Source organism: Anguilla anguilla, chromosome 1, assembly GCF_013347855.1.
Source record: "Anguilla anguilla isolate fAngAng1 chromosome 1, fAngAng1.pri, whole genome shotgun sequence".
NCBI classification, from domain to species: Eukaryota; Metazoa; Chordata; class Actinopteri; order Anguilliformes; family Anguillidae; genus Anguilla; species Anguilla anguilla.
The window spans coordinates 1843142-1864492 of record NC_049201.1 but is presented as its reverse complement, the minus strand read 5'-3'; the positions used below and the strand labels follow the sequence as shown (position 1 = coordinate 1864492).

The 21351-nt window shown below is 45.1% G+C and overlaps 2 protein-coding genes and 1 non-coding gene across 4 annotated transcripts in view; 2 read left to right on the top strand and 1 right to left on the bottom strand.

Annotated features, from left to right (window-relative positions):
• Positions 1-37: 37 nt before the first annotated feature.
• themis2 (thymocyte selection associated family member 2) lies at positions 38-15934 on the bottom strand. Of its 2 annotated transcripts, none has more exons than XM_035382439.1 (6): positions 15639-15934; positions 8639-8779; positions 5990-6436; positions 3463-4685; positions 2137-2248; positions 38-1316 (listed from the first exon to the last, which is right to left on the bottom strand). In XM_035382439.1, the coding sequence occupies exons 1-6, from the start codon at positions 15745-15747 to the stop codon at positions 1234-1236; spliced, it is 2115 nt and encodes a 704-aa protein (XP_035238330.1). In that variant the 5' UTR covers positions 15748-15934; the 3' UTR covers positions 38-1233. The 2 variants fall into 2 exon arrangements, with proteins under 2 accessions (XP_035238330.1, XP_035238341.1); XM_035382450.1 differs by having other exon boundaries at positions 38-1313; positions 15639-15933.
• A 3078-nt stretch (positions 15935-19012) lies between these two features.
• The window catches only part of ppp1r8b (protein phosphatase 1, regulatory subunit 8b), a 7902-nt gene continuing 5563 nt past the window's right edge, over positions 19013-21351 (top strand). Inside the window, exons 1-3 of the mRNA XM_035416282.1 lie at positions 19013-19121; positions 19712-19772; positions 21186-21339. Coding sequence (XP_035272173.1) covers positions 19072-19121; positions 19712-19772; positions 21186-21339 — 265 coding nt within the window. The 5' untranslated portion in view covers positions 19013-19071. The remainder of the gene's footprint in view (positions 19122-19711; positions 19773-21185; positions 21340-21351) is intronic.
• On the top strand, positions 20392-20543 carry LOC118215627. Its single transcript, XR_004762862.1, has one exon.

Sequence of the window (21351 nt, the reverse complement as noted above, 5' to 3'; positions counted from 1 at the left end):
GGGAAGGAAGCAAAAACACAGGGGACGGGGGGGGGGGTAAATAGCAGATTATATTTATTAGGTTTACACCGCCACACTGAACAACATTCTTTTAAAATGGTTAATTGTGTAAAAAATACTTTTTGTTGCTACTGCACTTTCCCTTTTTTCTCTCCTGCGTGTAACGTGTGCAGTGCCCCGTGTGGCTCCCTGGCGTTCCTGCAGTTGTGATAATCAGCCCCTCGCCAGCCCTGTGGAGTTTTCAGCCGTTGTCATGGTTACGGTTCAGTGTGCAACATTGCATCTTTCATCAGCCTTTATGGGGTGCTGTGTCTCTGGGATGGGGGGGGGGTGAGGGGGGGGCTCCCATGTGACCCCACTTCCTCAGACGTGCTAAATCCAGGTGTACAGGTGCACTTTGCCCCGAGTGGTGCCGTTGCCCCGGGCATAAGCCTACCGTGTCTGTACACGTGTAATGAGTGCATTTATATAGCGCTTCTATCCAAAGCGCTTTACAATTGATGCCTCTCATTCGCCAGAGCATATGAGTATGACCCCTCCTCCCCTCCCCCATCCCGACCAAGAAAGGAAATTCAGTGACGGTCCAGTGGCTGTGCCCCCATCCCCCACCCCCCCGAAGAACTCTGCAACACAACAAACTTATTGTTGCTCTCTGTGGCATGCAGATGAGGAAGTGAAACTGAACTGAACGGAAGCTAGAGGCAGATTTTTTTTAATTCTTTTTTTTTTTTTGGAGAGGGGGACTTTATGCATTCTTCAGTGTTCTTAGAAAATAAAAAAGCAGAACTTCTGTCTTGATGATTCTCACCAGGGAGCCTGACAGGAGTGCCTCTGAGATTAATTTATGCATAAAGACGCCATACCTGCCCTTCTCGTTCTTTCCCACTGTCTTTGACCTTTGACCTTTTGCTGGCCATTAAAAAAAATATCTTGAGCCTTTGAAAACATGCACGTACGCTGGTTACAAAGGCTTTTCATGAAGCAGCAGTTCAAAATACAAAAATCACTGAAGCAAGGGAATTGGGGAAGGTGGGGTAAAAAAAAAAAAAGCTGGACTTCAAATATAGACTGTTAATCAAACCATTAACTTCAGAAATCAAATAGCCTGTTGATAGGGACTAAAGAGGCCTGCTTTTGGAAAGTGGTTCTCAAAGCTTAAAGAAGGACGTGAACGTGTGTGGCTCTCTGGAGGTAGTCCTGTACAGGACAGTCTGCAGGGCGCTGAGCAGCGTGTCAGTAGAACAAGATGCTCTCCTGCGAGTTCTTCACCGCTTCCATGATGTCCTCGTAGTCATGGTCGCTGTCCCGCCTTCCTGCTGGAGAGAGGGACGGGGGAGGGGGGGAGGGAGGAGTCATGCGTACATTGAGTTTATGGACTTCACTTTTTGCTCAGATTTAAAAAAAATTTTAAATTCTCTGAATTTACAGTCTGAGAAATATGGGTGGTGGGAAAAACTAAAATGTGCTCAAAGTGAACAAATAATCAGCACGAAGCAGCGAACTTTTACCATATTTTTTTTTTCCTGGAAGTGTGAAGGCTTAAAATGGTGCTTGGGTTTCAAAACTGTAAGGCAACAGGACTGCTAGGCATACCGCCAGGTAAAAGGTTATTTATGGCTGTGAGGCGGATCTTTTCTCTTTGCTGAATTCACTGTCTGTGCTGAATTCACTGTCTGTGCTGAATTCACTGTCTGTGCTGAATTCACTGTCTGTGCTGAATTCACTGTCTGATAATGTTCATTCTGAATGTAGGGCTGCCAGGATATCATCAATAAGGTCCAACACGACCTCGGGTCCAGGTACCAACAGGGATTATCAGCCAAAATTGTTTTCAATTAATTCTGTTTATATATTTCCATATTTCATAATAATGCATGGCGGTCAAACAAACTATAATTATCACAAGGTCACCCCATCTACTGTCAGTGTTCCTTGAATTTTCAGATCTAGAAAAGAATAAATGAAGGACTTGCAGGTGCTTTTTTGGGGGGGATTGTAATAATCTTTGTAAGTTTCTTGTTGATGTTTCCTATAAGTAATGCTCTTCAGACAGTGATATTGGATCCAGAGCTGGTGACTCTGAAGGACTGGGATTCGACAGGGCAGAATTTGTGGGTACACAGGATGCAGACCCACCTTTCTTCTTGTTTCGTTTGGGGGTCTGCGTGTACATGTTGGGCAGACTGCAGCTGCCTGACCTCGGCGGCGACTTCCTGGGAATCAGCGGAGGGGCCTCGTCTGCATTCTCCTGGAGGAAGTGATGTCACGTTAACATTGTGGTAACCGATTTCACCCCTCAGTAGACTTCCTAGTTGTGTTGTCGCACTGAATGCGACAACACACACAGGCAGGGGGGGGAAAGGATTACAAATTTTCTTTTCAGCTGTGATGTAAAAAGAAGTTCCTGGAACTAGTAGGCGTAATGGGGGAATTCAGTTGTCATTTTCTGAAATGCCGATGCAGTCACACAGCTTTTTTCGTACGTTAGCGTAGGCAAAATTCACTCACTAGCCAGATTCTCTGTAAACTGAATTCACGTCCTATGGCGGACGGTGGCTGAATGCTGGACAGTGTAGTCTTTTCTTTGGGCATAAAGCTTCAAAGGCTTGTCGTTAATGGCCACTAAAAAAATTATGGAATTACAAATGCAGAAATATCGCCGCAGTTATCCTTGTCATGTAGCAAAGGCAGAAACTCTGGGTGTTTTCAGGACCGGGCTCGATACACATGCTTTATACTGTCTAGTTCTGGGCCATGTCTCACAAAGCAGGTTACACGCAACTCTGGATAAATAAATATATCATCCACAGATTTTAAGCACACTAAACTTTGTCTACTTCACTCTCCCTTTCTAGTGTACTTAAATTATATACTCAATCATGGGCGAGTGAGCAGGCAGTTTCAGACACGGCCTAGGTACCGTTCAGTGGTAGGAACATGGCGAGCATTTCTGAGCTAAATGGACTGTTTTTGTCATTACGTTATGTCACGTTATGCCATGTTATGAACACCGTTCCATCCGTTAATGAAGTAAACGGACAGTTAACATCTCTCAGTAACAGTCTCGCGCAGATTCCTTAACCATGACTCAAACGTTGTGCTTATGATTTGATAGAACGTTCTTACGATGGCTCACAAGGACGCACACATCACGCTTCAAAAAGGAAAGCACAAACGTGAAGGGAAATGCGTTTCAAATCAAGGAACGATGCGAAGGGGAGAACTGCCGAGTCCAGTGCAGTCCTGCTCTGTTCCTCTCTGTATAAGAGCATATGATTGTCCTTGTAGGCCACCGTAGATACAATGTTATTACTTTGTTTGATGACGATTTGTGCGTGAACAGTGAGCACAAGGTACCCTTCAGTGGTTGGAAAACGGCAAGCATTGCAGGGCTGAATGGCTTGTTTTCATCATTATGTTCATGTTTTGTTATGTTTATGGTGTTATTTTGTGGTGACTCACCAGGGGTGGCGGTGGAGGAGGGCCCTTTTCTGGCCAACAGGAGCCGAGATTCAGCTTGTCCAGTGATTGGGAGAGGGGCTGGGGCTTGGACGGTCGGCGCTCGTGATTGGAGGCAGCGGCGGGCGGAGCCTTGGCAGCCTCCTGGGTGGACACCCTCCTCTTGGGCGGGCGGGGCGGGGGGGCCTCGGAGTCCTGGCTGGCCAGCTTCCGGAACTCGAAGTAGAACTGGTCGGTGACCTCGGTGACGGTCTCCCAGCGGGGCTGCGGGGGCCGGTCCTCGGGCAGGGCGTCGCCGGTGAAGGAGACGGTCATGGTCAGCCAGCGCACGGGCAGCAGGAAGCAGAGCTCGGGCTGCTCCAGCAGGCTGGCCAGCACCGCGGGCTCGGACACGGCCTGCTCCAGCTGCAGGCAGGACAGCGCCGGCAGCGGGTCGGCCTCCAGGCCCGGGTCGCGCCGGCACACCTTCACGTCCAGCGGGAAGGAGAAGCGCTCCCCCAGCTCCGCCAGGCTGTACCGCTTCTTGGTGTCGGTGAGCTTCTCCACAAACTGGCCCTCCAGGTACATGGGCAGGTGGACCTCCTGGCTCTCCTCGCCCCGCCCTTCCTCCCCGTCCTCCTCCTCCTCCTCTTCTTCCTCGTCGTCCTCGTCCGCGTCCGACGTGCGCCGGCAGACCAGCACCTCCACTTCCTCCCGCTGCGCCGCCCCGTCGTCGCGGCAACCCACCTCCACCTTGCCCTGCCCCAGCACCTCCAGCTGGTCTCCCACGCTGAGGGAGGTGAGCCCGTCCGCGGTGGCCTCCCAGTGCGTCGTCACGGTGACCGCCAGGCCCGGCCCGCGGCAGTGCGCGGCGTACAGCTCGTAGGCGGAGCCGAAGTTGCGCGGCCGCCGGCGGAAGCCGCCTCCGTAGCGGCGCGACAGCAGGAAGTGGCGGCGCTCGTTCTTGCCCTTGAAGCTGGACGCCAGCACCAGGGCGGGGTCGGCGGGGCCGTGCAGCACCAGCAGCTGGCCCGGGCGCAGCAGCGGCAGCCAGCGGCAGCGGAACAGCGGCCGAGCACTCTCCGGCGCCTCCAGCACCTCCGCCACGGCGGGGAGCGCCTCGGCCCCCAGCACCGCCACCTCCGCCAGCGTCCGCGGCGTGACGAACACCACATCCCCGCAGCACTCCGTCACGTCCATCAAATCCACCTCCAGGCTGGACGGGAACTGCACCACATTCTTCCTCACTGGGGGGCGGGGGGGGGGGGGGGGCAGATGTGCGGTTAGCGAGGCGAAAGCTCGAAAGCTGACAGATAAGCACCTTCACCCTTCACTTCTGACCACTACCACACTGGGGGGGGGGGGGGGGGGGGTTGGTGTTAGAAGTGCGGTTAGCGAGGTGGACACTTGCAGACCACCTTCACTTCTGACCGCCACCGTTCAGCCATTTCATGCTGAAGTCTTGGTTTTACTGATCTAAGATGGAGGCCCTCGTGAAAAAAAGAGCGATTTTAACTGCACGTTATTTCGTGAAAAGTTGTGAAAAAATAATGCGTACTGCATACAGCCGTTTCCGCTAGGGAGCCTTTGTGGCTAACAGAGTTTACGCTAATATTAGACTGTCGGTCAGACGAGGCCTCTGTTTCTCTGTTTCAGCAGGGTGCCGTTAAAGGAGACGGTGCGTCTACAAATATAATTGGACATGATTTAAGCATTTTTCTCTGAAGGTAGGGTTTAGGGTGGGTACAGGGGCTTAGATGGGGTGTAGGGTGGACATAGGGGTTTTGGTAGGGTGTAGGGTAGGTGTAGAGGTTCAGGTAGGGTGTAGGATGGGTATAGGGGTTTAGGTAGGATGTAGGGTGGGGAAGAGGTTTAGATAAGGTATAGAATGGACTGCATTTATATAGCGATAGCTATTATCCAAAGCGCTTTACAATTGATGCCTCGCATTCACCAGAGCAGTTAGGGGTTGGGTGTCTTGCTCAGGGACACTTCGACATGCGCAGGGAGCGGCAACCCGCGGGGGATCGAACCGGCAACCCTCCGACTGCCAGACAAGCGCTCTTACCTCCTGAGCTGTCGCCCCCATAGGGTATAGGGTGCGTGGAGGAGTTTAGGCAGGGTGGGGGGTGAGTGCAGGTGTTTAGGTAAGGTATAGGGTGGTTGGAGGAGTTTAGGCAGGGTGGGGGGTGAGTGTAGATGTTTAGGTAAGGTATAGGGTGCGTGGAGGAGTTTAGGCAGGGTGGGGGGTGAGTGCAGGTGTTTAGGTAAGGTATAGGGTGGTTGGAGGAGTTTGGGCCGGGTGGGGGGTGAGTGTAGGTGTTTAGGTAAGGTATAGGGTGCGTGGAGGAGTTTAGGCAGGGTGGGGGGTGAGTGTAGGTGTTTAGGTAAGGTATAGGGTGCGTGGAGGAGTTTAGGCAGGGTGGGGGGTGAGTGTAGGTGTTTAGGTAAGGTATAGGGTGGTTGGAGGAGTTTGGGCCGGGTGGAGGGCGGGTGTAGGCTGGGTGGATGAGAGCGGAGTTGGGCGGAGGTGCGTCCGGGCGGAACTCACAGTGCATGATGGCCTGGACCGAGTGCACGGGTCTGAGCTGGACGGGTCCGTCGTGCCCGCCGGCGCTGACGCGGCGGTAATGGCGGCTCCGCAGCCGCGGCGAGCTCACGATCTCCCGGACGCCGTAGCCGTGGCCGCTCCCACACTCGTAGAACACGCCGCGGACGGACAGCGGCACCAGAATCTCCCGCCCCGCCTCCTCCTGCTCCCGGCCAACCAGGCGGCAGCGAGCGAGCTCCTCCCCCTCCCCCTCCCCCTCGCCGTCCGGGCGTTCGACAGACAGCAGGCTGACCAGCTCGCCCGCCGGCACGGCGTGGCCCTCCAGCTCCAGCTCGTGGGGGCAGGTGAAGCTGAAGGCGTCGCCGCCGTCCTCCTCGGTTCGGATGAGCTCCACCATTTCCTCGATGCTGCCGAATGGCGTGTCCTCCGGAACGATCTGGAACCTGCCTGGCAAAGGACAGGAACCAGGGGTTAGGACACAGACTGGGGCAGGGTGCTGTTCTAGTGCATGGATGACCTCTATGGTCTGGTTTCTGTTAAGGCTCCATTCTAGTGCATGGATGGGCTCTATGGTCTGGTTTCTGATAAGGGACTGTTCCTCCTCCACACTTTCCTCTTTCCGTTGCCTTGGCGGGCTGGTGGGCTGGCGGGGGGGGGGGTGTCTTAGTGTCTTAGTCACCACAGTCTGCCAGGTCTTGTAGTAAAGGACAGAAACTCCGGGGGTTTTCAAGGCTAGGCTTAATAAGGTGTTACTATCTAGTCTAATTTAAAGGGGAATTGCACTTTATAACACTTCTGCTTCTCATGACTGATATTTTCCTTCTAATGAATGTGTTGCCCTTTATTTTTCGATTAGTTATTTAATTTTAAATGTCTAACATTAGAAACAAAGACCTTTTTTTAGCGCAAGTCCACATAGTAGTACGGTTTCTGGTTTTTTCTTCACTTTCCTTTTGCAGCAAATTCGAGAAGAAGCGAAGCAAAACATTCTGTTAACTTAGCGTTGAAATCGAACAAACTGACATCTGCTAGGTTTTGTTTGATGCGATATCGGTGTAATAATGAGGTGCATTGTATCCGGTTGTTATAAACTTGCCTTGAAAGCACATCTTCATAGTTTTCCACGTGATGCAACTTTGTGCCAGACATGGCTGGATGTAATCAAACACCCGAACATCACAGCCGAAGAAGTTCGCAAACGAGGACTAAGGGTATGCAGCGACCACTTTGAAGGCACCGACTACCAAGGTGACCGCCTGAAGCCTGGAGCTGTACCCACCGCTTTCTCATCGTTGGTCGAACCGCTCGAGGTGGGTACTATGCGGGCTGGCTAACGCTATCGTGTCTGTCTGTGATACATAGGATGTCTACCACCAGTTGCCGTTTGTCCTGGGAATAGCCTGTGGTTCCTCAATCTCGGCCCGGTCCCGACTCGCCCTCGCACGATCAGCCTGCAAATTAGCCAGATTTACTTCTGTGTATTCCGGCTCGAATCGATAGGGCACAACAATCCCATGATCAAAAACAAAATCTCCTTCGTCCTCAGACATTTTCAGTTTCACTAGCTAGTAGTCATACAACACTATTTCTACCATAGACATATATATATATATATGTCTATGATTTTTACGACCAACCTAATGTTATTGTCTGCAGGTACGCCCACATCAGAAGTCGTGCAATGATATGCATCCTTGAGTTCGACGCTAAACTGCCTGGGTCTACTTGTAAAGGAAAACAACAAAATGGTGTAAAATATTAATGAAATATAATATAATGAAATAACTAATCGAAAAATGAAGGGCGAATCATTCATTAGAAGGACAATATCACAGTCATGAGAAGCAGAAGTGTTATAAAGTGCAATTCCCCTTTAAGCAGGGAAATGGCGAGCATTGTTGGGCTGACTGGCCTGTTCTCGTCATTATGTTATGTCATGCTATGTGATGAGCATTGACCCTAAACATGGCCCTGTGCATGCTGGGATATTATTTGCTCAATTAGGAACTCTTGGATGGTAGACTGATTTTCACATACTTGTTTCCCCTCGTTTGCCCAGGTGTTTTTGTAAGCTACCTGCACAGCTGCACACTACCTGAGACTGCACGCCAGGTGAGCGCTTGCTGGCTCTGCAAACCTACAGCATGATGGCTGCTGATTGGTCAGCCACGAGGCGGTGCTCTCCTGCACTGCAAACCTACAGCATGATGGCTGCTGATTGGTCAGCCACGAGGCGGTGCTCTCCTGCGCTGCAAACCTACAGCATGATGGCTGCTGATTGGTCAGCCACGAGGCGGTGCTTTCCTGCTCTGCAAACCTACAGCATGATGGCTGCTGATTGGTCAGCCACGAGGCGGTGCTCTCCTGCACTGCAAACCTACAGCATGATGGCTGCTGATTGGTCAGCCACGAGGCGGTGCTCTCCTGCGCTGCAAACCTACAGCATGATGGCTGCTGATTGGTCAGCCACGAGGCGGTGCTCTCCTGCACTGCAAACCTACAGCATGATGGCTGCTGATTGGTCAGCCACGAGGCGGTGCTCTCCTGCGCTGCAAACCTACAGCATGATGGCTGCTGATTGGTCAGCCACGAGGCGGTGCTCTCCTGCGCTGCAAGCCCACAGCACGATGGCTGCTGATTGGTGCTCACCTGCGTAGTCCAGAGGCAGTTCAGACGTTTCATCGGTGCTGGTGTCCCTGCAGGTAACGGACTGGAGCTCGATGCCGATCACCTTCACCAGGTCTCCCGTGGACAGGCAGACTTCGCTGCCGCTGATCTCGTACACGGATCCTGATCAGGGGCGACAGGCAGGCGGTCAAACAGCAGTGGCAGAACCTAGCCTGTGCCACAATGCTCTTTTATAAGGTAAAAAACTGTTGTGGTTTTAATTGGTTATTTTGGGTAGATATTGGGTGGGAGAACCATTTGGGGTGCAATTTCTACATTACCTACAAGCAAAACTGCCTACATGTGAAGTATGTTGGTGACTGACTTGACTTCTCTGAAGCCAGCGGTTTTGTCTATACAAGGAACCAAATTAGGGAAGGGTTCACGATGCAGATACACAAAGAGGAAATGTGTATGTATGTATATATATATATTATGTTTTCTTCAGATATGAACAAGCCACACATGCAAAACTACGCCCTACAATGAGAGTGGTGTACTTCTGGGGGTAAAAAAAAGCATGGTTTTAATTTTATAGACTGTGGGGCCCATCTATGCACTGAAACAGAGCCTCCTTAACATATGTCAGAGCATGCGGCTCATATGTCATCTGCTCATCTTTCGCATTTTCGGCGAAGACTGTTTTGAATATTCCTCTTTCCTCCAAGGTTTTAAAAAAAATCAATTTGCATGTCACTTCAAATCAAGAAGTGGTGCACCTTTAAATAGCAGGAACCAGTGGCTTCATTTTTATAAAGGTGTTCACTGTCCGCTGGAACTAGGATACGGTTCAACTGAGCATTATATTTAGGTAGGCCTACCAGAGGTCCTCTTTTTCCACAACACGTCCTCATTCTGGTACCAAAAATTTCAGTCTGGGCAGGGTTTCTAAATTCCTAAACACGTCCAGGGTTTTGCTTTGCTCGTTCCATAGGCCATTGGCTGTATGAATTGAAAGGGCTGTTTACTGGTGACTGCTACAACACAATGTTCACTGGAGTCCAGCAAGTTAACGGGGGAAAGACTGCAAAATTGAAAAAGTTGTTGCAGAACTAGCCTTTGATCAGTGTGTGTTGCCCAGCACACAGCTATGGGCATTACATTACATTACATTACAGGCATTTAGCAGACGCTCTTATCCAGAGCGACTTACACAACTTTTTACATAGCATTTTACATTGTATCCATTTATACAGCTGGATATATACTGAAGCAATGCAGGTAAAGTACCTTGCTCAAGGGTACAACGGCAGTGCCCTACCCGGGAATCGAACCTGCGACCTTTCGGTTACAAGCCCAGTTCCTTACCCACTGTGCTACACTCCGTCCCCATGGGCGTGTCAAAATCAACTGTTTTGTACATTGGTAAGACGCAAGAATACACTGGTGATCTCAGCAATAGCAAACGACCTGGTAGCCCACGGAAAATCACCTTAGTGGATTACCGAAACTTTCAACTGTGAAGAAAAGAACCCTTTCAACCATCAAACAGCAAGAACACTCTCCAGGATGTCAAAGACAAGAACAAAGAGAGACTACACCAGCATGACCGCAGAGGGTTCACTGCAAGATGCAAACCACTGGTAAGCCTCAAGAACAGAACACTTCGGCTTAGAGTTTTCTTTAAAAAAAATTTTAAGAAGTACATTAAAAACGTATGTATGAAAACTCTAAAGAGCACAGTAGTTGAGTGTTTAACCTGTACCAAAGCAATGGAAAGAAGAAAGTGTGGCGAAAAAAGGGAACTGCTCATGATCCAAAGCATATCATCAAACCTCTGAAACATGGCGGAGGTACTGTTTGAATAAACCGAAAATTTTCAATTGAGAAAAACTAGAAAAAAATGTGTGTAACAAATTAATGTAAATTTTCAAGTTTATCAAATGAAGCATTTTTTTTTTCCATTGATCTTATCTGTTCAGATCCAACCAAATGCCTCAAAACTCACTGGACGGTGCTTTAACCTAAAGCAGGATGATGAGCCCAAACACAATACTAAAGCAACCTAGGAGTGTTTGGCTAAGTCAATCACCCAACCTGGATCCAACTGAAAATGTGTGTTACTTGCTGAAGATAAGACTGAAGAGAAAAAAAAACCCTGGAAAAAAACAGGAACAGAAGATGGCTGCAATACAGGCCTGGCAGCACACCACCAGGGAAGATCCCTAGCGTCTGGTGCTATCTGGGCCTATCTGTTACAGACTTCAGGCAGTCATCGAGTGCATCAAGTGTTTTACTTTAAATCCAATGTGCTGGAGTACTGATCCAAAACAACAAAAAATAATGTCACCGTTCAAATACTCAGACTGCCGTCTCAATGATACAAGTTTATTCAATAGGATAAACCCCTTGAGATGAACCATTTCGTTTTCGAGGGGGTCCTACCAAACAATACAAGCAAAAGACAAGAAACAAATCAAATATATTAAAGTAATAAGAGAGAGACAAAAACAATAAACAATTCCACAGTCACACTAAGACAATCTACACCAAACATCAGATAAATGAGTACGTTGGTGAATACAACCACTTGATGGCCACAATGAGGCTGTGAACAAGTACTTGCCCAGCAGAGATATAATAAACAACTAATGTTAAATACAGACTGCTATATACCGTTTGATAAGGAAACTAAGCTCGCTCATGGTCACTTCATTTACTTCGCACTATAGTCTGTGATCATGTCAACCTTCACCTACATGCCCATTCTGCTAAAAAACATATTGTTTCAACTACGCAATTTCATCATTTCGCCTAATTTATCTCACACTTGTTATTTTCTCATATGCAAAGCCTGCTGGGACATATGCGTCTGTTCCTATTCTCCACTATCAACTTTTCCGGTTCTACCTTAACAAAACAGCAAAGAGGATTCCTACCTGCAGATAAGCCTATCAAAATGCCTTATAAACCTTACAAACACTAAAAGTGCATCTTCACGAAATAACAGACAACGGAGCAGGACAGAAGGGTACACAAGTTGGACCTAGGCAGCTCTAATTCTACGGGCTTGCTGATTCTTTTGTCAATCAAGGCTCGTTGGATGCCCGTCAAATCCGTGAGTAGCCTACATAGCTACACTGGCCATATTTCACCTTTTCTGATGCGTTTACAATTACGCCACCGCACTATTTGTCACAGCCACTGTTTTACATATATAGCAAACCGAAACTGCTAAACGTACACGCTCATCAGACTGTACAAATTCACACAATGATAGCCATAATCCACAACCGTTTCTTACAGGGTCACTTCGCATTTCTCACTCTCGTAATAAAACGCTTTGCAAAAAGAAATGATATCTCATAAAAAAACACGTTTTCAACGTACAAAAATGCCAAGTTACTCAAAAGTATTGATATCAAAATGACGCCAAGTTACGGTACTACAAACAATATAGGCTATCTTGCCTCACCGAAATTTAATAACATGTATTCCAAAGCAATGCTACCCAATATTTCCTCAATTCTTTCAAGTCACTTGGCCCTGTGTGTATATAAGCGTGCAGTACATTGACAGGCCAAACATATGTGTGGATGGCTTTCTCACAGTCATGATTGATTGAATAGACATCTATATGTCCAATTTGTATTGGTATGTATGTATTTTGGTGGTCAGCCTTTCTGTTGCGTGAATGATTGTATGTTTCTTGGTATAAATGTCTGTTCGTAAATGTGAATGTAACATGCTGCGAGGCAAATGTCCCCATGGGGATAAATAAGTTCTCTATGTATGTATGTACAATATGTATTTTACATGTATTTATTGTACGTAGCAAATATACAATCACTTGTACATTTAGTCAAATTCAGTTCAGAAGCAAGTATAAACATATGTTTTCTGGAGAAATATGCTTCCTGTAGTGACTGACCAGCAGTTTTCTACATGAATTTCAATGTGTTCCATGAGGCAATACGAAATATTTGACACTTTGATCTGACACAACGTTTGCATGACATTGTAATATGGTAAGATTACAAAACACAGGGCCAAGTGACTTGAAAGAATTGAGGAAATATTGGGTAGCATTGCTTTGGAATACATGTTATTAAATTTCGGTGAGGCAAGATAGCCTATATTGTTTGTAGTACCGTAACTTGGCGTCATTTTGATATCAATACTTTTGAGTAACTTGGCATTTTTGTACGTTGAAAACGTGTTTTTTTATGAGATAGAATATACAGTGAATTGTATATTATTATAGGGGGAGTGTATCTAAGTTCCCAGAGTCCTATGTTCCCAGGGTCCTAAGTTCTACTGCACCTGATGAAACGTTGTGACCAATTTTTCATAATTTCTTGGAAAATATTATTATCGAGGATTTCTGAGCATAGCTAAGCCATTTGTTTGCTGATATACCTAGCTGACATCATTTTCTGGAGTAAGACAGAAAATCATTGATTTACTGTTTCTGTCTCTATCTACTGAACAGAGATAAGATTTCATATAAATCTGGGGAACATAGGACACTGGGAACATAGGAATGACCCCATTATAGGTATAGCATCATCTGAAAACAATTTAACTGAAAATAAGACAAACCTTTTTTAAACATGTGAAGTGAAGTCAAGGATCGCATGTTTGAAGGTAAGTTATTCTAGTCTGAATGAGCCATAAACATGAATGCTCTCTTTCCAAATACTTTTCTAACTGTAGGAATGGAAAATAAGTATTGTGTAGAATGCCTCAAATGACATATTGAGGAATATGTTGCCAGAAACTGTTGTAGGTAATGAGGATAGTTGAAACGTACACATTTAAAGATGAGTTGCAGCCAATGAATGTGTCTTCTTATATTGAGTGGAGGCCATTTGAGTGAGTTATACATTATAGTGATGAGTACTAAAGGAACAACCAAGAGCAAATCTACAAAGATTACAGTATGCTGTATTGAGGGGTAGAAGGTTAGTTTTGGATTCATTTTGATAAACAACATCGGCATAATTAAAAAATGGTAATAAGTTGTGAGGCCAGTTTCTTTCGGACACTAGGCGTAAAACAGTGTCTAGATCGAAATAAGACACTGGTTCCAAAATTAATTTTGTGGGGAACGTGATCAATGTGAGGTTTGAATGTAAGTTCAGCGTTAAGCCATAAACCCGAATATTTAATTTTATCAACTCTATGCAGAGAAGTCCCATCATTACACATTATTTTTAGATTATTAGATTTTGTTTTAAGGCCCTGTCTTGTACCAAATACCATAGCGTAAGATTTTGTTTTTAATTCTTTTGCATTTATCTGCGTTATACTGAGGCATTTGTTATTAGCAAGAAGACTTGAAAAAGCCCTAATGGATGCAAATGCCTCTTTTTTTCGTAGATTGAGGACTTTCATTTTGTTGAAGAGAAAAACACTGACAGTATTAATTGAAACCATATTGCTCTAATATAACATTTTTGTTTACAATGAGCAGAAGAGATTATATGATCCCTGATGGGGCGTTCTCGCCCCTATTCGTGTCCTATGGACAGGGTGCGTGGTGCATGATGGAAACGGGCCAGCCAGCGGTGTTGTGCCTTCGCCCCGGTGCCGTATAAGCACAGAATACTCCATCCTTGTTCTATGCAAATGAAGGCGTCCAATTTAGCTCGCCCGGCCTCACGAAACTCGAATCAAACTTTTAAGCTAGGTGTTGCAGATCAACTATGAACCGAGATTCAGCAATCGCATTGCCCATTTCTCGCCTCTGATGTCTTCAGAAATAGATTTTAGTGTACAGTTTAGGTAGAAAAAGAGAATGTGTCTATTGTTAGTATTCTGTTCAAATACGGAACCGGCGACGGGTCCACGTCCACTCGCCGGACGGCTTCTATCATGCACCGCGCAGCCTGTCCACAGAACGGGAATGAGACACGTCGAATGCCGGGTTCGGTGTGAACCCTCCGCGGAATATGGTAGCCTACCCCTCTCTCTGTTCACTCACAGAACTCTGCTGTAGGCTATTTAAAAAGCAAACATCTCATAGCAGTGCTTTTGAAATTTAGTTGAAAATTGAAATTTATCTCAGCTTTTTAAACTCTCAAAACAGGATGCTGGTGTCCAACAAACCTTTTGTGTTACCTTCAATATATTTTGTGTGGAATTATACTATTTGTTTGTTAAAATGGGAGAGTTTTTTTAAACAGACTGTGTTGGAAGCAACACAAATTCTGTTGTTCTCAAATAGAAAAGGCAGTGTGTTTTAAAAAATAGGCATGCGTGTTGTTTTTACCCCTTTTGTTTTGAGAGTGCATCAAATAGTGTAGGCTAATTCACAATCCTAAAGAAAGTTTTAAGTGTAACCCTTTAACAAGCTTGTGTTTGGCAGGTTTTGTGAAATCCCGGAGTAGCGTCAGTATTTGGACACTGCTACCTACCATCGCCACCAAGTCTGTGAGCTACAGGTAGTTTCTCTGATTCAGAAAATGTAACATTCTGTTACGAATGGCTTTCTTTTTTATTTAACAAAAAGTAAAAGTCGTCTTGTCTTTCTGTTCTTAGCCCGGGTTACTACCGTTATTTAGAGCGGGGGAAAGAGAACTTTCATAATGGGGAAACAAAAATCCTAAAAGAAAACGAAAGGAAATGCTTCACGCTAAGTAGGCAGTTTTCGACACACATGTAAATCTACCAGTACAAACATGTAAAGGTATTATCCGAATTAATAAATAATTTTTCACTCTGCTTGAACACTGAAAGTGAAATTAAATACAGACTATTTATGGACTCATTCTCAGTGTCCCCAACGATTCGTTAAAAACAATGCTTATTAAACTATAGCTTCTACAGTAGACTATACCACAGCCAACCCATGCTAAAATGTCACAAATGCCACAAGCTCTTGTCAAAATTTGTATGCATAATTTTAATTGATTTAACTATATATATATATATTGAATAATATACATGCGTTCACATAGCCTGGGCTACTACTACTACTATTATTATTATTATTATTATTATTGTTATTATTCAGAAGTGGTACTGGGTTACTACTCGCCTTGGAAATAAACTCCAGAGCAGATCTGCAGAATGCGAGGCAGAGTGCTTTCATCCACGGACGTGATGTAGTCCTGCAGAGACATAGTCTCGGTCCCCGCGCCGTCCATCGCTGCAGCGCCCGAACCGGAGGAGTGCTGAGCTGTCCGCGAGCCTCTTCGGCAGAGCGAGTCACAACGCAGACCAAGTTAACGGAGCGAGAAACGGCATGTAGGCGCAGCTGGGCGTCTTGTTGAGAAAAATGTCTAGAAGGTCCATTGCAAGAGGAAGTATCTTCACGCGCGGGCGCGGCACACAAATAACCAACTAGAGTACAGATTCGCGCACTGTTAAGGAAATGGTCACAGCCCAAACTCATATAAAGGTTTTCATATTTTAAAATTGCAATTTAGACGTATAGCTGACGTATTTATATTTATTTAAACCACGATTTGATGTGAACCAAATTGGTTTGGGCAATAAATTAACTTGGGTAATGTCAATTTTCATTTATATGCAGATGACACACAGCTGTATATCCGTGGTGCCAAATGAGTGTAGGCTATAGAATATTTGCTTGTCTGCCATCAGTCAGGAGATAATAATTATATGAAATTGAAAGAGGATAAGACTGAGATCCTTTTAGCTCGACACAAATAAAAAATATCTTTTTTTTTACTAGGCTGGGAAGTCTGGCTCAACAGATAAAATCAGCAGTTAAAAATCTGGGTTTTTGATTCAAACCTAAGTTTTAAACCTCACATGGACACAGTGACCAATATTGCATTATTTAATTTAAGAAGTATAGCTAAGGTGAGACCCTTTTTAACATCACAGAATGCAGAAAAGGTGATACGTGCTTTTATATCAAGTCACCTGGACTATTGAAATACTCTCTTTACCCTGCCTAGGAAAACAATTGAGAAACTACAAAAATAATTCAGAATACTGCATCCAGAATTTAAACTGCAACCAAGAAGAGAGAGCACATTGCTGCTGCCCTGTCTGCATTGCATTGTCTTTGTGTCTTTTGGAACTGCACTGAATGGCTCAGCACAAACCTACAGTTCTGTTCTCCTATGCTTCTGTGCCCAAACTCGAGCTCTTAGATCCTCCACTGCGAGTCTTCTCAAGGTCCCAAAGGTAATTCCATAGGCGGTTTTACCATAGGACATAGGTAGGCAATTGCTTGGGGCCTCGTCCGCCAAAGGGGCCTCGTGAATTTGTGTTTCCTTCTTTTTTTTTTTTTTTTAAATTTATATAACATTTTTCCTTTCTTGTCACTCCAAATGAATGATAATCTGTAATAGATAAAAATAAATCTATCTACATGTAAATGTGGGCCTATCCAATTAAATATCTATATTTGCCAATATTTATTATCACCCACATTTCACATTTAATGGACTATTCCACTTTGACCTTCCTGCATTTGAGCCTAATCAATGACGTAGACATTCGAGTTAACATCGGAGGTAGAGTCACTATCTTTGTTACCATGAAGGGTTTTCAAAGTGGATTTGAGAAAAGAGGGAGAAGGAAGATGCCCAGTTTAAGGAAAGTTTGCCTGAACTGACGAAATTCTTTAATAAAACAGCCAGAGACTCCACAACGGAGAAGCAACAAGTAGAGTGAGAGCACCTATTATCGACCACCCTAACCGCTAGTGTATTTACTTCGTATTTATTAGAGAGAACTGGACATTGTTACCTATTTAAATGTAAGTCCTGTAAAAATACACATAATAAATTGTCTAAATGTAAAAAGCCAACTTCATACATATACATTTAGTTATATTAATACAGCCTTATTTACTATATCAACTTTAAGACAAGCAACACACTCGGAATTATCTCATCGCGACCGTTTAAATCCAATGGCGCAGACATTGCTTCATACTTTCAAACTGCTTTCCTAACGGCTATTTTCCGTCCTGCGACTTGAGTTACAACAGTGAATATGTACGGATTCCTAGACGTGCTGATAGCGACCACCTTTTCTTATGTTAACCTCAAATACGCAAGACAGGACACTTACAGTATGCTAGCAAATGTAAGTTCCATTCATTCATGCACGTCCCCTTAGCAACCAAAAGCGAGCGCTGGACCACCTCTGAGTTATTTGCCGGCACATAAAAAAATCGCGGAAGTACTTTAAAAAATAACCACTGGAGGATAACGAGGACATTTTTCCTACATAACTAGGTACAGGTTGTTACTGGTATTTCGCCTATTTTTTCATATATAGTTGCAAATCAGTTTACGTTTTTTTTTTTACGTCTGTCGAACGAAGTTGGTTGATAATAGGTGACTAGCTGACGTTACAAGAGGTGTAACGTTAGTTGAAGAAGCTGAGCTAGCTAACGTTAACAGACTTACTGCTGCCTCAGCCTGTTGTGCACCCACCGCACCTACTACAGCTTCTAGCGTTGCTGGCTCTGCTGGTTGCGGTGAACCAGCTACAGCGTGGGAGGAATGTGTCAGAGGCCACAGACAGCAGCAGCCCACCACAAACCAGACACCTGCTCGGACCGGGACTTTTACCCCTAGAGAATAGTGGATGTTCAAATGCTTTATCAAAAAGCATGTACTATACTTTTGTCTTGAAAGAATTGAAGATTATATACTTATAATCTTTTTCTTGCCATATTATCTTCTTCTAACCGACTGAAGGTCATTTGAAGTTTTTCAGTTAGAATTCTCATTTGGGTCTGTCATTTTGTTCTGTGGCTTTGTTAACTGAAAAGAGCTGCCTCCAAATAGTTTTTGTTCTCTAGCTATGATTGCGTTAAGCGAAATGGAGAAGGGCCTCACATCGGTCTTTGCCTGGGGCCTCCAAATCACTAAAACCGCCCCTGGGTAATGCACAGAAATAGTATAGAAACTTCCTTCTGTTTTTATGCACCCATGCATCTATAACACTCTTCCAAAAAATATTTGAGTGGCAGGCTCGGTTGGCATTAAACCCTTAAACCAGCTTAAACCCTATCTATTCACTCTGGCGTTTACTTGGGAGTTTTATATGATGTCCTGTTCTTACAATTTTATATTCCTTTTCAATTGTGTTGCATTTTATGTATTTTATCTATTGCTTTATTTATTCTATCTTATATATATATATATATATATATATATATATATATATATATATATATATATATATATTTATTTAAAAAAAATTAATATTTCAATTTGTTTTTCTATTTTATTTGTGTTGCTTTTTATTAATGTTTTCTTTAGTGGTATATTGTACAGCACATTGAGCTGCATTTTCATATACTAAAGGTGCTTTATAAATAAAGTGTATTATTATTATTATTATTAATTATCAAAATGAAATGATATTGTAGTGGGTAGTTTTGAACTACAATTCCCTGCAAAGCGTTTGTCGCTCACACGGAAGTCCGCCACGTACCCAGCTTTCCTCAAGAGCGTGTGAATGATGAATGAGGCAAGATGGCAGCGAAACCCGTTGCAAACTTACCTATTTTTGATTGTCCGTCATGGTAAGATGTTTTTCTGCTATTAAACGACCTTAGAAATGCAGCTGATATTTAGCAATGTGTCTAATGACAAAGCCGTTGAAAGAGTTGTACTTATCTTGCAATATTGGTGGTATCTGTGTGCAGCGACCAAGCATACTTATCAAGTTAACGCTAGCTAATTGTTCTGGCTAACTGTTCTCGGCATCTAGTCAGCTTGTTGGCTAATGATGTGGATTTTTTTTACTTTTAAAACCAGCGGGCACTGGCTGGCCAGCAGTTATTGTGGTGTTTCGGTCGCATACCAGCTTTCATCTTCACGTAACCGAAAGGCTAGCTGCAACGCAGAAGTGTATATGGTTATAAATGATTGCAAACTTGTTAGCTGTTCAGTTCGCTAGCTAGCTAGCTAAGTTTTCACATCATTGCCTAGCTGTCTGCTAGTGCAGTCTCGCTAGCTTGTTACGGCCAAAACAAAACAAAGGGGGGTAAATTAGGGCTATTCGCTAGCTATATAACTTAGACAATTCCGATTACTTATTTAATCCAACGTCTTGAGACCAAATATCTGAGCTTTCCCCCCCCCCAGTTTCTTTGATGGGTTTACTTTCCAGGGCAGGGAAACCGCCTCCAGGGTTGCATCTGGACGTCGTGAAAGGAGAGAAACTGGTGGAGGTGAGTGAGTGAGTGTGTGTGTGTGTGTAATATCTCACTTAAGCTGTTCTCCTCGGTTGTACAACTTACTGAAGCCCTTGTTTTTTTATTTAGAAATTGCTTCCTCGTACCTTTTTAGTTTGCAGAAAACCCTGCTCTTACATTATACCCGGTTGCCCACCGTTTCTTTTTTAAACAGAAGGCTGTTAATTGGGCTACATTCCTAAACTGTTGTCCATTTCCGTGTTCGTGAAATTGTCGCGTTCAATAGGTAGACTGCCACTGGTGTGTATAAATCTTTAAATATCCAAAAAAACAGTTATAAAGTTATAAAAATAAATTCTGTTAATACTCTGCATATAGGATGACAATCACTCAGACATCTGGCGAAAATGCACTTATTAAATAAAAAATAGCGTAGTGAATAAAATGAAGGTGCAGACGGGGGAAGAGGATGGATGGAGCTGGGGCTAGTGCTTCAGCTTCCTGTTTTCCTGGGTGCTCATTGGTTGTGTTTCTTTCAATATACAGAAAAATATGCAGGTTGAGTTTCCACCATTTCTTATAGCGTGAGCGGCCTTTTGGCTGCTGAGACCGTTTCCCATATTCCACCTGGCAGGTTGCGTTCCGTGTTCTGTCCCTGCACCTGATACTGACCTTGCGGTCCCCCGGCCCCGTGGGCTGGGCCCCTGTGGCCCCTGGGTCCCTGAAGGTGCCAGATTAACCGCAGCCCTGAGATTTAAGCTCTGAGTGTGGAGAAGCACTCTGATGTTATGACTCAGTGGCACAGACAGTGCATGTGCATGTGCATGTACACACATACGCGCAGATGCAAACCCACACCCACACGCATGTGCGCACAAACTCACACACGCGCACGCGCAAACCCACACCCACACACGCACGCGCGCACAAACTCACACACACAAATCCACACCCAAACCCATACACACGTGCGCACAGAAACTCACACATGCACATGTACACACATGCGCGCACGCAAACCCACACGCATGTGCGCACATCTCACACACGCGCACGCAAACCCACACACACGCACGCACAAACTCACACACCCAAACCCATACACACGTGCGCGCACAAACTCACACACGCACATGTACACACACGCGCACGCAAACCCACACCCAAACCCGTACACACGTGCGCACACAAACCCACACACACAGCCCACACGTACACACACATGCACACGTGTACATGCAATCCATGCGTACATAAGCTCAGACACGCACATACACACAAAAATCCATGCGTACATAAGCTCAGACACACACACACACACACAAACAAATCCATGCGTACATAAACTCAGACACACACACACACGCACAGATACACAGGCGTAGCCCTGGTTTGACGTGTTTATGGCATACAGCAGTTGTGTGCGTGCGTCTTTTGTCACGCCCGTAGAAGCTGATCATCGATGAGAAGAAGTACTACTTGTTTGGGAGGAACCCGGACATGTGTGACTTCATCATCGACCACCAGTCCTGCTCCCGCGTTCATGCGGCCCTGGTGTACCACAAACACCTGAAGAGGCTGTTCCTCATCGACCTCAACAGCAGTGAGTGCAGCT